Source organism: Balaenoptera borealis (assembly GCF_965194805.1).
Source record: "Balaenoptera borealis genome assembly, chromosome: 1".
Classification (NCBI taxonomy): Eukaryota; Metazoa; Chordata; class Mammalia; order Artiodactyla; family Balaenopteridae; genus Balaenoptera; species Balaenoptera borealis.
Genome location: NC_138860.1, coordinates 40,026,632 through 40,044,102, shown reverse-complemented (window position 1 = coordinate 40,044,102; position 17,471 = coordinate 40,026,632). Strand labels below are relative to the sequence as shown.

Below are 17,471 nucleotides of genomic sequence, written 5' to 3'. Positions count from 1 at the left end.
AGCAACAGCTGTTCCCAGGAGCACGCCAGCAGTGCCTTCTCATGGGAGGAGGGGCTCTGCCGTGTGCCCAGAGCTAAGGGAGTGAGTTAAAGGTTTCCCACACTGGTAGCTTTGTGTCCTGAACAGTGTGGATTTCCCCACGTCACAGAGTACTAATCAGGTAGGCGTATCGCAAAGATAATGCCTTGCGTTTATATTTTGCTTCAGAGTTTTCAAGCTTCATTAGACTATGCATTTAACTTGCTCAAAGTCAACTATACATGTTGAGCATAAAAGGGAGAGAGAGGGAAACATAATTAAAACTGAATTAGTGATTCTACTTGCTATTCTCTTCAGTGGGCATGTACCCCAGAGTGAGTATGAGATGGCAGGGGGGGATCTGCTGTTCCCTCAGCTGCCTCGGGGGCTGAAGGCCTCGTATTTTGAGTACCTCATCGCACTGCGGGTGATTCTGGTACTTCCGGTTCTGTACATTAGGTAGACATGGCCTAGGTATGGAAGCCAGTCAGTTCAACTGATGTTTTTTTATCAAAGAATTGGCATCTCTTCCCTCCCTGGAGGTTGTGGCGGGCTTATTGAGAGAGACGCATGCCAGTCTCCAGAGTGGCATGTCAGCCTGGGCATGGACTCTACTTCATGGGTGATGTGAAGGCATTCTCAAGAGCAACTGTGGTCATATGCAACTTCTACCTTACCCTCTGATTTTAGAAAATACACTCTGTGGAAGGTATGACGCCACTTTATTTAAAAATGTTGAGGGAGCCCTGTGAAGTAGTCATGGCTGACGTTACGTATCTCCATTGTATAACAAGGTAAATTCCTCACCCGAGGTCATGCAGAGCCAGGACCTGGTTTCCAGTGCTTGCTCCATGGCTGTTCTTTCCAGACCAGGTTGGTTTTAGTCGGGGCACAAGGCAGGGCCACCACATATGGTGGTGCAGGCTATACCCTGCATGGGGGCAACCAGAAACCAGTTTGCTTGCTAGGTCCTCAGTGCACCCTGGCCTAGAATTGCATCTGTGCTGAGGGAGGAACTTCTCTTTCTAATTTGCACAAGGCTGTCCAGTGGGCTGGCAGGGGTTTCGTCCAAGGCTAAGCCTGTCCATAAAACATGAAGCAGAAATGGATGCAGATAGTGTTGGTTTCTTCCTAGGAACCGGTTCACTGTCCCCAACTCCTCCAAATCCACCCTCACCTGAGGAATTTAGAAACTTTAAGTTATTTTTTAAGCCTGGGTATTTTACAGTTGCACCAAATTCTATGTTTTTGTTAATGGCTTTTTATTGACCAACCACAGGCATACCTCAGAGATATTGTAAGTTCGGTTCCACAAATTTTTTGGTTTTCCAGTGCATGTAAAAGTTGTTATAGTGGTATACTGTAAACATAACTGTCTATTAAGTGTGCAGTAGCATTATGTCTATAAAAAACCAATGTGTATGCCTCAATTAAAATTAATTAATTAATTTTTTGCTAAAAAATGCTAATCATCATATGAGCCTTCAGTGAGTTGTAATCTTTTTGCTGTAGAGGGTTTGAAATATTGTGAGAATTACCAATTCACATTACCAAATGTGACGCAGAGACATGAAGTGAACAAATGCTGTTGGAAAAATGGCGCCAATAGACTTGCTCAATGCAGGGTTGCTACAGACCTTCAACTTGTTAAAAAAAAAATGTGTTGTCTGTGAAGCGCAATAAAGCGAGGTCTGACTATACTCTGTCAGACACTAGGCTTGCTGCTAGGAATGTGGTTACAAAAAGACAGACCCAGCCTCTGCTCCCACAGCATTTGCAGGGGTCGGGGGCGGCATCATAGTATAGAGCTGTAAGTGTTTTGATGGTGACACCACATGGAGGGTGTCCCTTCACCCTAACTTAGGAGGTCAGGGAAGGAAGTCTTCCTAGGAGGCAGGAAATTCATGCAGAAACTGGAGGATAACGGGGAGTTAGGCAGAGAGAAGGGCAAAGAGTATCCCAGGCTGATGAAAGGCATGTGGAGAGGGCAGTAGGGGAGAGCAGCACTGACATTTGAAGAGACCCAAAGCAGGACTCCTCAGACTTTGACAGGATATATAACATCACCTACAAATCAAACAAAATATATATTTGTATTCAGTAGGTCTGCAGAAGGGCCCGAGATTCTGCTCCAGGTGATGCTAATGCCGCTGGTCCAAGAATCACACTCTGAGTAGCAGGGACAGAAAGCAGCTGCAGTGAAGGCTGACTTCCACGCTTACAGGGTGCATCTATAACCAGCTGGATCCCCTGCACCCAGCACAGTGCCTGACCCAGAAGGTGTTCCACCTGAACTCATGGAGTAATTAAATAAATCTGTAAATGAATGGGTCACCAGTGTAGCTGGAGAGGTTGAGAAGGGCCCATCACGCAGCCACGTTAAAGAGTTTAGAATTTGTCTTAAAAGCAGAGGTGGTGGGGACAGAGGGTGGGGTGAGAGGCGTTGAGTGGTTTTAAGCAGGGTTAAGTGTGTAATAATAAGATTTTCATTTCAGAAAGATGACTCCCTTAGAGAGTGGAGATGGAATGCATCACAGGAGACCAGAGGTGGGAGACCTGTTAGGAATCACCGCGGTGGCAAGATGATTGTGGCCTGCTGGGGGAGGGGTGGGGAAGAGGCAGCTGAGAAGGAGAGGTGTCCGGGGAAGTGGGAGGAGGCTGAGCCTAGGGACTTGCCAGTGGAGCCCACTGACTGGCAAGTGTCTAGCACACAGCCCAGCCCAGAGGAGGCGCTCGGCACATGTTTGCTGAGTGACTTTGAAAGGAACTTGACAATTACCAAGAAACAGATGAGTGACCCAGGGGTATGTGATTCAGAGTGAGGGCTTCGGAGCCAAGGAGCAAGCCTTGTGGGGCTGAACTGACCAGCTGGCCCGGGAGGAGCAGACTGAACAGAGATGGATGGGAGGAGAGAAAGGAGGAGGCAGGTTTGCTGCTACTTTCACAATTTGTAGTTCAATAGATTGAAACTTTCAGCATTTTAAAGCAGTATGGAGTCCCGTGGGGGAAATGCCACCCCATTTGAGATTTTAAAATGTGAAATGTCATCATTTAAAGGAATGTTTTTTTTCTTTTTTCTCTGATTTTTAAATTAATGCATTTTTACTATGGAGAACACATATGAAGGCTTAAAGAAGAAAATCAATCACCCTAAAGACTCAAAGACTTGGAGAAATACTACCAGCCTATTAACATTTTGGTGTTTTTGTCTTGCACGTGTTACATAGTTGAGACTTTGACATGTATGCAATTTGAAATTGTACATTTATTTAATTTTTTTATCATAAAAATATCCTTATCATTAAAATTCCCCATAAACATAATTTAGAAGGAATTTTATTAACAGTTCCTTTATTGTTGGGTATTTATGAGGCTCTAAACTTTCTTGATTAAATATAATGTTGAGGTGAAGATCTTCGTGCAAAGGTATTAGTCAACATTGTGAAATATTTCCTAGAAGTTGAAAATTACTGTGTTAAAGAATGTGAACCAAGGTTCCTGAGACATTTTGCCAAATTGTGTTCCAGAATTGAACGCATTTCGAAGTTCACTTGCAGACTGTGAGTGTCTGACTCATTGAATTGCTCTAGCACCGAATAGTATTATTTTTAAATGATCAGACTGCCTATAATTACATTTTTTTGTTTAATGAGTATTTTTAATGCTAATGAGACTGAAGTATTTTTCCTATTTAGTATCCATTTAAAATTACTTTTTTATGTTAATTGTTCAGATTCTTTGCCCATATGTTCTATTTAATTCTTGTGATTTTCTTATTGATTTTTTTATAAACTCTGAATAAATTGTTTTGATTCCTCCCCCTCCCATTCTTTAGTATTTACACGGATGGATAACTTTGTAGAAAGGATCCGCTAGTGATAGGCATTCATGTTTATTTTACCTTTTGGGGAGTTGGAAGTAATTAGCAGAAGGCTTCATGGTGTGTTTTGGAATGAGTGTGTGTAATACTATTACCTATCTTGGAGACTGGCTTATTTGAAAGGTTTCTTTCTATCTATTGGCCAGTCTGACCATTAAACCTGGGCATTTTGGAATTGCTATATATTTTGTATTGTGACTTAACTCATTCTCAGTATGCTGGATAATTTTCTTATATCAATGACAGTCATCATTCATGAGCTCATTCAGCAAATATTTAGGTGGCCACTTTTGGGCTGGCCAATTAGCTTTTCCATTTTTTTTTTTTTTTTTTTTTTTTTTTAAATTTTATTTATTAATTTATTAATTTATTTATGGCTGTGTTGGGTCTTTGTTTCTGTGTGAGGGCCTTCTCCAGTTGCGGCGAGCAGGGGCCACTCCTCATCGCGGTGCGCGGGCCTCTCACTATCGCGGCCTCTCCCGTTGCGGAGCACAGGCTCCAGACGCGCAGGCTCAGCAATTGTGGCTCACGGGCCCAGTCGCTCCGCGGCACGCGGGATCCTCCCAGACCAGGGCTCGAACCCGTGTCCCCTACATTGGCAGGCAGATTCTCAACCACTGCGCCACCAGGGAAGCCCAGCTTTTCCATTTTTTGAACAAGAAAGTTAAGAAGTATCAGCCCTGAGTGAAAGCAGTCCACCCTCTGGATAACACCCCCCAGCATTTGACTGATTCCACAATTCATGGTGTGGCTGGGGGCCCCGGTTTGGGAGCTGTGGATCAGAGAAGCCCAGGGAAAGGCAGCTTAGAGCAAGAGAAGCTGCCGGCTAAGTCCTCATTGATTACCTACTGCAGGCCTGTGGGTTTGAGCCAAAGAGATCCACATATAAGAAACCGACTCTGCCTTTGAGGAGGTGACAATCTGTTGTGAAGACAAATCTAATAGGAAACAGTCGTCTTTTGCCTATTTTACCAATAGATTGTCTTTTACTTATTCAGTACAAGAAGCTGCTTATATGTGAGGGATATTGATCCTAAATCACACACATATTGAAAACAATTTTGCCTATTAAAATTTTTTCTCTTTAATTAAAGACTTTTTAAATACCATATAGAAGTAAAAAATGTTTGTCAGTCTTTTCCTTTATGGTTCTGACCTTTATATAATACTTAGAAAGCTCTTCTCCTTACCTAAATAATAAAAATATTCTTCCATTTTTCCTTCTGTTACTTTTATAGCACTATTTATTATCATCCAGCTCTTTCTTTCCAATTTGAAATGCTCTTTTTAAATATGCTAAGTTCTCACACATTCATGGGTTTGTGTCTCTCCTCTTTTTCCTTGTGTAACTTATTAGCTACGTGAGTTTGGTTAAAATGCTTTCCCACTTGGGTTGTCCATATTTAAATTGGGGAAAATGTCACAGTAGCAATTCCACTTCACAGAGTTGTTGTGAAAGGTAAACCATGATGTGTCAGGGTTTGGCCCCATTGGAAGCACTCAGTAAATGATATTATTGTCTTCATTATTGCTTGTTTTAGGGTCATTGCCAATGGCTCCTAGTTACTATAGTAGGTAGTCCCTGTCATACGTTTTTTTCTTCAAAGATTTCTTGGCTGTTCTTCTACCTTTAATTTTCTGTTTGAATTGAATGTCAATTCATCAAGCTCTGAGAAAAACAAATGAAAAAAGGAACAATTGAGATTCTGATTGAAATTGCATTAAATTTATATATTAAAAAGGGAGGTTTGACATCTTACAGAATTGATTCTTTTAATCTACAAACAGTGTAACTCTCTCCATTTATTGAGGTTTTGCTTTTTGCCCTTCAATCAAATTTAAATTACATGGAGGCTTAAGCATTGAATTTTCTAGCTTTTCCCTTGTTATGGTTGAGATTGGTCCTTTTCCTTCTGAACAGGTGCAGGCAGCTTTGGAGTTTCATTAAACACCTTAAGATACATTCTCTTTTAAAGTCATACGAACACCCCTGTGAGGTGAGATTGAACATTTTAACCTTATAGGTAAAGAATTTATAAGGAAGGAAGAAAGGAAAGTAATAGTTTTAAATATCTGTGTATCATCATACATTTTAACTTAGTCTAAAGTAGGTCTATTATTCCCATTTTACAAATAAGGAAACTGATTCTGAGAGAAGTTAAAGTAGTGTGGCCAAGACATAAAATACATGAAGAGATAGAGCTCAAACGCACGGCTTGGGATTCTGAATCAGATGTTCTAATGGCCAGTGGTCACTACTTTCCCCCTCATGCTCTCTCATCCTCTCTACACTTGTCATTTGTCTCAATAAAGTTGACTCAAATCCTATTGGTCTGTTTCCTGGGGCTAACTGCCATTCTCTAGTCTAGTTTCTGGACCCATCTGAATGGCCCAGCACATGCAACCCTTCTCAAGAGCCAATCACAGTGGCTTGGTCAGTTCTGTTGCTGTCAAACGTGGCCTGGATGCCTGGCTCTAGAGAGTACCTGGGAGGAGGTCCAGGGTAGGAGGCCAAAAATTCTCTCATACACCTGAGCCTTGCTGTTTTGTTATCTGACTGTTGTGGTTGAGAAACCCTATAGCCAGGTTAGGTTGTCAGGTTAATTACTGCATAACCCGAGGGAGCTACATAAGGGATGACCATCGCAGAGTGACCAGAAGGAGGAGCCTGACCTGGAACTCCCCTTCTACTGGGCATCCTCATCCAGGAGAGAGCTGCAGCCTTTGCCATCAGTAGGATGTGTTTCTCCTGGATTTGTGTATTGATCTGCCTTTAATAGAAAATTTATCATTGACCCTTTGTTCTTTTTTGCAGAAACAGGGCATTAAGTACTTGCTTTTCTTGGTTTTTCCCAGAATTTCAACCTCTTCCTGATTGTGTGTGTGTGTGTGTGTGTGTGTGTGTGAATATTTGTGCATTCATTGTCTCTCTTGTATCCTGATGGAATGGATGCTGCTGTAGAATCTGGGCTGTAGGAGAGGTCCCCGGAGGCCAACTGCTCAGGCGTCTGCCCCCGGGCAGGTCTTCATTTGAATGGAGCCAAAGGGTTCCTGAATATCCCTGGGTGCATCCAGAGGTGTGTAAGGGAAACTGGGTGGGTGGCGCTCTGGGCTCTGAATGGTTCGTGTTTGCTTGAAGGAACTGTTTCATGTACTGAGACTTTGAGTAATGTTTCATTAGTTAAAAACCCTTCGCTCTTAAAAAGTGAAAGGTTGAAATGACTGGTCTGTGCTATCTAAGAGGCACTCAGTCTTTTTTGGAAGAATTTCAGAAATGAAAATTTAAACCCATTCTTCATTCCTAGATTGTTTGGGTGTGACAATTTGGAAGAGAGGCAGGTCTGAGTAACTGTGAAGACACTGGAAGTAGGATTTATTTCTTTGAAACTCAGCAAGCATTCTTAGAGCTTGTTGAGTTTCACTGCTGCAGGCTGGTGCCTCCTGGGGTTGAGCATCGTAATGGCCTATGTGACACCCCATGGGTAGCACTGCATTGGATGCCATTAGAATAAGGGTGCAGGACCATCAGACAGAGGAAGTAGATCAGTTCTCCTGCCCTTGGAGTGCATTATGAATTATTTACAGAAATAGTCTTCAACTGTTAAGCTTTGAGGGGGCCCAATACATAGCACTTTCTTTTCCTGCCTGTGGTCAGAAACAATTGGGAGAGATACAGGAATCAGGCAAATGGAGGTTAAAATACCACCTTTATGACTAGTAAAGCAGATCCTAGAAAATGTAGTTTATATCTGTGGGCAGGTGAGTTTCTAAAAGTGAATCCTAGAATCAGACTTACCCACCCAACCCAGGTAACACCGGAGAACCACAGGCTTCTCCTCCTACCAGCCATCCCCCCTGCCCTTTGACTTCTCCCCTAACATTTATAGAATGGAGAAGTAGAGCAGAATGCACACTAATCTCTAAGCAGAGGAGGAGAAGTGGCCAGGCTACACATGTCCAATTCTTGTCCCCCAAATTGCCAACCCAGGGAAAAGACCTGGAGTGTTACACTGAAAGATGTCCCTCCACGAGGAAACACCAGTAGCAGAAAAGAGGTTCCTACCCTCAACAAGCCCAAGTGATCAGCCGGCGAGGAACTCTTAAAGTAATACATACTGACTCTATGAATTTTTGGCACGAGAAACATATTTAGATATTGAAATGGAATGATCAGAGTAGCATGCATTTAGTCAGGGAACATTTCTGGAAGGAAGCAATGGGCACAGTGTGGTGGAGAGAGGCACGTAGCTTTAAACAGATTGACCTGTTGAAATGGAGGAAAGTTCATGGGGAGCTTGAACTATGGTAAAATGAAAAAGGCCTCCCAATATGACAAATACAGTAGCTCTTGTGATCTGGGAGATGTGGGTTAGTGTCATCAGTCCTAGTAGTCATAAAGATTAGATGGCACAGTCCCAAGTGGAACAAGTTCATAGATATCCGGCCCAGCTGGTATAGCACAGGGGATGGCCCATAGGCGGCAGCTGTGAAGGGGATGGTCCTGGGGATTGCAGCAAGACGAGGCTTCTGGTGTTAGACAACATGAGTGGGGGGCCTCTCTTCTGATTTATTACTAGTTTGGTAAATTAGGAGTGCTTTCTCGTTTACCCAGCTGAGAGAATATTGTTTAATTTTCTTTAGAGCAAAAAGAAAATATTTTTTTTTCCTCTTTTTGTCTTACCAGCTAGGATACAACTGAGAGCTGTGGGTTTGTGGGCTCGACTGGTGTGATGCTTTCTTTTGAGTTTTCTGTTGCTTAATTGAAAGTGGCTTAAAACCCACTGCAGGTTCTGAGGAGGATACTGGGAGGAATAGTAACACAGACCTTCCAAAAACAGTGGATAACTCAGAGACCATATTCTTCTTGATTTTGGAACACTATGTGTGATTTTTTTTTTTTTTTTTTGGCCGCGCCAGTCAGCTTGTGGGATCTTAGTTCCCCGACCAGGGATCAAACCCAGGGCCTCGGCAGTGAAAGTGCAGAGTCCTAACCACTGGACCACCAGGGAATTCCCCTGATTTTTGTAAGGTGGATTTTCCTTTCAAAACACATTTTTCTTAGGGTGACACTATAATGTATTTGTCTTCTAAGAGTACCCAGAAACCAGCAGCTAAAAAGGGAAGGGGAAGTGGATAGAGGTTTAAAGTTAACTGTGGATGAATATATAAATAATCAAGATTTAAGGAGAATGTATTCCTATCTGATCCATTTGCTGCCTGTTTGACTGTACATTGTGGGGTTATTCATACTTACATATGAATAAGTGGTATAGTCAGATATATAATCTTATAATTGTTAAGTAAAATTGGTTAATCCTAATGTTAATCAGAGATGTCTCTCTGTCCTTGTTGTATAGTATAGAGTTTGATGTGATTGCAGGCAGAGAGACCCAGGTGACCTTTTGGGGATCTATTTCCATCTCCAGTATTCAGTGAGTTGTTTGCTTGCTATCTCCTAAAATAAAATATGTAAAATGCTGAGCACAGCACCTGGTGCATAGGAAGCTTCTCTAATACTTAACAACATGGGGAAATATTTACTGTATTTTAATTTGAAAATGGTTATAAAATAGTATGTAAAGCATTATCCCGGTTATGCAAAATTCAACAAATAGTTATTAAGTTCTTATATGCCAGATGCTGTTTTAGGAACGGGGATACAAGAACAAGATGGGGTGAACATACCATTGCTTTGTGCCCCATTTAATTTTGTATCACAGAAGAGACTGATAGATCTTGCTGTGATGTCCTCAATAGATAGAAAACATGTTTCTTTTCCTTCTTTTTTTTTTTTTTTTGTTTTTGGAAGCCAGAGACTGACTTTGTGCAGGTATTTCTCCACAGATACCTGAGTGAGTGACCTCTCTGAGAAGTCAGTCAGATGAGCCCTGCCCACCTTCTCCTTCTGTGGTTTAGGGCAGTGCTTTGGAAGAGCTCATTTATCCCCCAGTTTAGCTCAGGAGCAAGGATTGGAAGTTGAAACATTCATTGAGCTTCCTAAAGTACTAAGTAATCACAGCTGAAACCCACCTGGAAACTCCCTTTCTGGGGGAGCCTTTGCCAGGAGAATCATTGTGGTGATTCTTTTCCTTCCTCAGTGTGTCCTTATTTGCCATTGTATAGGACCTCTGGGATTTTTATTCTGGGGAGGGAGATTTAGAAACATAGTTTCTAGCCCATGGTCCATTGAGCCAAATTGATGGATTCCCAAGCTGAATTTTGGCACTGGGAGCTTTTAGCAATGGAAATTTGAGTTTCATGGTTGGCCGGCCATGGCTGGCAATACCCAAACTGGCCCCTACTGTTTACTTGTTCACTACATGGTCTAAGGTAAGTCTTAAGGTCTCTGTACCTTAGATCAGGAGGGATTTTCAACTCATTTTCTAATCATTTTACAAGGGTTAAGAAATCTGCACTTACAAAATTATTTGAACGGAGAAAACTCCCCACTGAGTAGTTACTATGGAAGCTTTTATTCCAGCAAGAGGAAAAATTAATGGTGTAAAACTCAGTCCCTGAAGGAATGAAACGATTCTAAAAACGAACTAATATTTGTACCTATTCATTCCCAAGTCTTTACTTCCATAGCCCCTCAAATGAGAATGCAAATTACTGACCAACCTTTTGGTATTTCTTTCAGGGACACCTGTGTGGTTCTTTGTGAAAATTGCTCCAATTCGAAATGAACAGGATAAAGTGGTTTTATTTCTTTGCACTTTCAGTGACATAACAGCTTTCAAACAGCCGATTGAGGATGATTCATGTAAAGGTTTGTAATTCTGATTTGTACAAATAATTTTATGCCTTTTTTATTTTTTTGCCTATAGTGTGACTCTCGTTACAGAGAATTGGAGGTTGCCAAGGCAATCTCTGCACGAGGATCAAGATTTAAACTTTAATTTGTGTTGGGTAAAGCATTGTATCGTTCTGGAATGTATTGAGGGAAAAGAAAGTGAGAAAAAAAAGCTTTGGTTAGGAAGGCATTTGAATCAATTTCATACCTTTGTAGATTAACCCTTTCCAAGTAGACAGAAGAAGGTAACTGAGCACCTCTGGTATTGTCAGAATCTTTGCAAGTTTTCACATGACAGATGTCAGTCACCCAAATGTGGCAATTCATGGTCACATTCATCTTATTTCTATATAAACTTCTTCAGATTTGACTGAGTTCTAGCATTTTAAGAGTGTTAAAGTAGATTTTAGTACATCTCTGCCTCCGTGGTTGGTTAAGTCTGTGACTGGTTAATTCATTGGAAACATGGCATTAATGAGGCCAGTAACATTCCCATATGGGTCATTTAATCAGCTCTGGGACCACATATTTTAGCACTCACCTCAGCCATATCACATGCATGTATGGTTTAAATAACACTGGGGACCTAGGAGAGGAGATGGCTCGGGATTTCTAGAACAACTATACTCCCGAAGAGGTCCAGCTCATCAGGAAATACAGAAGATGTCATTCCCAGAGGCTTGGGATTAGGAGGTATCACAGCAGTCTTTTCCATCCCCCTGAAGATAACCAGGAGGCCAGGAGCTCTTTCATGTCGCAGTGTTTCCTGGCTCTGCGGCTGATTTTCCGGCTCTACCAGAGATCCTTACTCCTTGCAGTTTTCTGAGACGCAGCAGAGAGATAAGAGTGGAGTTCATGAGAGAGTCAAACTGGGGCATGTTATCCTCGATGTGACAAAATTGTGATTGTTAAATGGCAAGAAATAAAAAACATTCTGTGGCTGCTCCCTTGGGGGCTGTGTCCTCTGAGGATATTTAAAATCCTACCACATTTGGATGCTAATATTTATAGAGCTCAGAGCATAATGCTGTGTATACCAGTGCATCCTTTTTTTTTTTTTTTTAACTATCTATAGCTCAGTAAATCAATCACAGCCTGCCTTTGGGGTTCAAGACCAGAGCAGATGTAAATAAAGTCTCTTAACTTGTCTCACCCTCCGGCAGTCTCCTTTTCTCCTGCAGATTTGTGATTCCCTGATTTCTAGTTTCTGACTTGAAGATTTCTCAGTGCAGTAGCTCTTACACAGCGATAGGCTCACTCATGATGAGTGTCATCTTGCTACCATCTAGAAAGGCCGTTTACTTTTTTAACTGAGTAAACTCATAAATAGCATTTTAAAGGTAATCTGATATTTTCACAATTATTTTTGCAAGTTTTCTCTGACAAAGGTGAACTAGGGGATGTAGTTGAGTCAGAATATTTCCTTATCATCCCCACTGGAACATTTTCAGGTGACGTGAGGGATTGTTTAGTAGGATAGGCAGAGTCAACCGAGAATGCTCCCTGCATGCCACCTAGGTGTCTGCCTGGCATTCTCATGAAACCTGAAAGAAGAGATAAATCAGATTGATGCAGTGGGACTCACTGAGGTTTATTTTCCAGGAGTAAAATGCTCTACTTCATTTTTCCTGCCTCGCTGATGTATTTCCCTTGCTGATAAGGGTTTTGGTGGGTGTGCGCGCGCACACACACACACACACACACACACACACACACACACACACACACCCTATTCCCTGTTAGCCAAGGGAACCAGATATTAATTCTCTTTGTCAATGAAATAAATTGGAGTAATACATGACTTGATTTCTAAAAATTAAAACACACATGCACACACACACACACACACACACGTACATACTCTTTAGCCCTCAATATAGGAATGCTGATAGTGGATCATGCTTAATATTTCTTCCAGGACATGACTTTATAAGCCTGTTCACTCCAAATGCTGTGGCAGATACGTTTCGACCCTCCCACTTGTCGTGTCACTGTGCCCCTGACCCACTTCTATTTGGTGGTCTGTTTAGGCCAAGGTCAAATTTTATATTAGTCTGTTGCTGACGGAAGAGCATGATAATTCTCCAGGCCTTTATCGTTGTAAGTCTATAAACTGCAGTTCTGGCTGTAAGGGTCCAATCTAGATGGAAAATACACTGCCATGTGGCTGGATTATTCTCCTGACTTGACATTTCTTCTCGGAAGTTGTTCTCACATTGTGAGATTCCAGCAGGTCTGGCGGGGCTTTCAGTACAGTGCCTCGATTAGCATAAAGAGCCTTAAGAGTCTTGCTGGCCCAGGCTTGTGTAGAATTCACTTTTGAGATGGAATGGAAGGGTGGATAATGGAAAACCCCAGAAAATCCCCAGATAATTGCTTTTTGGCATAGCAATACGAGATGTTTTCCCACCATTAGATTAGACTTTTTAAAGTCAACTGTGCTCAGATTGTCTTTAAAATGGCTTTGTTTTCTCTCATCATGTTGTGCCTAACTTTGGGGCTTGGGAGTCGGGTGAGTGCATCCTAATGGTGACTCAGGAAGCCAGTTGGTGCCTAACATGTTCCCATAAATGACACACAAAGGGGAGAACACATGGGATCATTGGCGATAGACTATTTTAGCATCTGACACAAAGTAACTCCCCTTTGGCCCTGAGCGCATGTGATGGGCCCTGGGGATGCTCCCTGAACCCCCTCTTTTATTTAGTATATCATTTCTTGTGACCCTTTTCGTGAATTATCCAGACCCCTGACTTCCTCATCTCCTCTTTCCTGTTCATCTTTTGGCTACTTCCCTTTCTCTCTGATAAAAAGTGCCCACAGGTGGCATGGAGCAAGGGATGAAGGCAAGCTAGGTTTGCTGTTTGGTAACGGCTCTGGGGTGTGTGCGCGCGTGTGTGTGTGTGTGTGTGTGTGTGTGTGTGTGTGTGTGTGTGTAAAGGCTGAATGAGAGAGTAGGTGGGAATTCTTGGTTGAAATGAGACTCAGTGAGGCTCCAGGGGTTTCATTTCTTCCTTATCTCTTGCTTTTCTGGTACTTTGGATAATTGGGAGTAGGTTGCAGGGGTGTTTTTCTCTGTCCCATCCGCCCTTCTAAGCCAGGAGCCTTGGGCAAGTGGGTAGAGAAGAATTAGAGTGTAGGGCTCAGAGTTTTCTCTCTACATTGTTCACCCAAGGATGAGTCACCCCTCTTCTTTTCTCTCTTACCTCACTGAATCATCTCACATTAAAGGAGCAGATTCATTTTCAAAGATCCACTAAAGTAAATTTAGTATTTACTTGTAAATACAGAGTTAAAATTGAGCCAAGAGTGGACAATAAACAGAATGTAAAACTCCAGAGAAGATTTTTAAAGGCCAAAGATTTAGAATATTCAGGGCTGAAGGCTCCGGCAAGCTGTTGTAACTGCCAACCCTTCTCCAGGCGTCTTCATGCGGGATATATGTGAGGTGCTCTTGGGGAAGAAAGAGTGTAATGGATACAAGCCACAGGCCCCGTCTCCACCACCAATATTAACATCTTCTCTCTCCGCCCTTAGGATGACTGAAAGGTGATGAGTTAGTGACTTCTGCTTGAAGAAGCCATCCTAGGTTTTTGGTTATTTGTACATCAATAGGGAAAAGATCTGGGGCGGAAGACTTGAGGACACCTAGTCATTGTCGACATTGACCTGGTGGTCTCCTGTGTCCATTGATTGTTCTCTGCTGGATGTTGGGTTATGGCACCAGCTCCTCTAAGAGAATCTGTGACTCTTCAGATTAGGACAAGCCCGGCCTCATCGCCTCCTCACCAGGGCGAGGATACTTTAAGGAGTCCTGTGCAACTTCTGTTCCAAGTGGCTCAGCATGGTTTCCCAGGGAGGGGCCTGTAGGTCTGTCTTTCCTAGTATCTCTGGACTTACCCTGGGAGGAACTGGAATTCCAGCTCATCCCAGAACCATCTCTTTTGGCCTAGGGAGGATACAGGGATGTGTGGGCTAAAGCAGCCTAGCGGGGGACTCACCCCAGTTGAAACCAGTAGCCAATGAGGGCTCAAGCAAGGGAGATAGTGGTTGTGCTTACTGAGAATGGGGAAAGGACCCAGTAAATCCTTTTTAGCTGCTTGCTAGATTGCAAACTGCATTCCCATCCTTCTGTCCTTTTTTCCCTTTCATGCTTCCTCTTCCCCTCCTGCTCGCCCCCTCTCATTTTTCCTGATCATGTGATGCTTTTGATCTTCCCATGGCACCCCCAGCCCTGCCTCTGCCTGCCCTGTGGTGACGTTTATGACAGAGCTGGAAGAACCCTAAGCTAGGGGTTTCTTCATTTGAGCTCAGTTCACGGTTAAACTCCCAAATGGGATATAATTGGAGGGGTGGGTGCAGAAATACCTCCTAAAGCTTAACAGAGTTTGTAAAATGGGCTACTTATATTTTGGGGCTTTATGTCTACTGGAAACCCAGGTAGAAGTAGGACAATGAGAGAACACAGTTTGTTCTTCATGCACATTTATTCAGCACACGCACTTACTGGGTGTCTTTGGGGTGTTTAGCCTTATGCTAGGTGCTGACCTTAAGGAAATGTGTAAGAGCCCCTGCTCATTACAGTCTGTTTGGAAGATAGGCAGACAGTAGGCAGACAGGTGAGCAAATAAGAACAATAAAGCCTAATCAGTGATCTAATAGAAGTCTGCCTAAGGCAAATGGGGCTACACAGGTCGGAGCAGGCAATTCTGCTAGGGTAGGGTGGTACCAGGGAAAGGCTTCCTTGAAGGCAGCTGCCTTATTTTCCTTGTGGAAAATGACCATGTGGCTTCCCTTAAGCAAGATCATCTTGAGCCGGATTCTCATTGGCTTATTCTCACCCAGTTGACCCTTTGGACAATAGGAAATTGATTTTTCCAGGAGTGTTTTTCCTGATGGCTCTGCTATGAGGGACATTGTTGGTCCAAATTGTACGTTCATATTCCACCAAACCCATTTGCTTCTCTTCTGTGTTTTCTTAAAATTTTTATTAAAGTATAGTTGATTTATAGTTAGTTTCAGGTATACAGCATAGTAATTCAGATATATATATCAATATATATATATTCTTTTTCAGATTCTTTTCCATTATAGGTTCTTACAAGATATTGAATATAGTTCCCTGTGCTATGCAGTAGGTCCTTGTTGTTTATCTATTTTATATATAGTAGTATGTATCTGTTAATCCCATGCTCCTAATTTATTCCTCTCCTCCTCTCCCCTTTGGTAACCATAAGTTTGTTTTCTATGTCTGTGAGTCTGTTTCTGTTTTGTAAATAAGTTCATCTGTATTATTTTTTTAGATTCCACATATAAGTGATATCATATACTTGTCTTTTTCAGTTTGACTGACTTTCTTCTGTGTTTTTAATCTCATTTCATGGCTGTCATTCCAGTCACCCAAACCAGGGACCCAGAGGCCACCTGGCTTGCCTCTTCTCTCCCTCTACAGCCATTGATTCTACCTCTGCAGCTGTTCTCAAGTCTCCCCTTGTCACCTGGCTCAGGCCATAGCACTGGTCCAGGCCCTCATGGTGTCTTGCCTGGGATTCTGACTGGTCTTCTATCTGTTAACCCCCCTCCGCCCTCTTTATAGTCCACTATCCACACTGCCATTTTGTCCTAAAATTCCCCTACTATATTTAAACTCTTTCATTGGATTCCCTTCAGGTTTCAGGTTGAAGTTCAAATTTCTTAACTTGCCATCTAGGTTGTTACCACCTAAGTTCTCCTCGGCCTGGCCCTTGACAACCTCTTTAGCATTACTTCAGGCCACTGCCTGCATCCTCCTCCCCTCTACGGGCCATGCCCCATTCATCTAGCTATTAAGAAGGTCTTACTCTTCACTGACATATTACCCTGTTTTAGGATTTTTCTGCCTTCATAGGTGCTGTTCCTTCTGTGTGGAATGTCTATCTTTTCCTTCCTGACTTCAACTAGCTCCTACTCATCTTTTAAAAGTTTGCTCTAGTGTCACCTCCTGTGGGAAGCCCTCCCTGACTGCCCAGCCTGGATTAGATATGCCTTCTCTGGACAGTCTTGGCCATAGCGTCCTCTACTCACCTGTTACAGAATTTAGCTTACTATATAATACTTTTTTATTTACTTATCAGTCTTCACTACTAGAGTACTAGCTCTTTGAGGCCAGAGTCTGTGCCATTTTTCATTTTAGTATCCCCAGGATTTAGCACTGTGATGGTATTTACATAGTAGTTATGTTTAGAATTAATATGTGAATGAATGATGTTCTTTCATCTGGCTCAGCATGAGTCCTGTTATAAAGTGTCTATAGAGTCCAGAAAGGACAACATGGGGGTGGAGCTTGGGAAAGAACTTATTTCCTTCCTTCAGAATAGGCAGAGTCTGCCCATCCTGGTAGATTTCACACTGCCTGTCCATTTCCCAATCCAACACCCACTCGCCTTCCTGTGCCCTTCACTCAGCCACCTGAGAGCCAACTCTTTTAAGAGACACATTCTTGAAAATAGAATCAGGCCTAGAGTGAGGGGCTAGCCTGGGCCTGGGGAAGTGCCCTGAAGTCCAGGGATCTTTCTTTTCATTTTTTGTGCCATGTCATCTGATGGACCAGGGCCCTGAGCCCTGCCAAGCAGGGTCTGGGATATCTGCCCTGCTAGCTCCCTCTTATCATTGGTACCAGAGTGTAGGTTGTGGTGGTGGTGGATGCGTAGGATTGAATGGAGGGGGGGGGTGGTGTTTCAGAGCCCTTGCTGATGTTTGAGTGCACAACTGTTTTCTCGCCAGTTGAAAAATATACTTTCT

At 42.7% G+C, this 17,471-nt stretch overlaps 1 protein-coding gene across 5 annotated transcripts in view; it reads left to right on the top strand.

Annotated features, from left to right (window-relative positions):
* Positions 1 to 17,471, top strand: part of KCNH1 (potassium voltage-gated channel subfamily H member 1) — a 443,651-nt gene that overhangs the window by 61,148 nt on the left and 365,032 nt on the right. For 2 of the 5 annotated variants that reach the window (XM_082399775.1, XM_082399774.1), the window contains exon 4: positions 10,539 to 10,667. The exons of 1 other annotated variant lie outside the window; for it this stretch is intronic. In XM_082399775.1, coding sequence (XP_082255901.1) covers positions 10,539 to 10,667 — 129 coding nt within the window. Of the gene's footprint in view, positions 1 to 4,919; positions 10,668 to 17,471 lie in introns of those variants that run through there. 2 more of the 5 variants (XM_082399772.1, XM_082399771.1) reach the window with 2 other exon arrangements.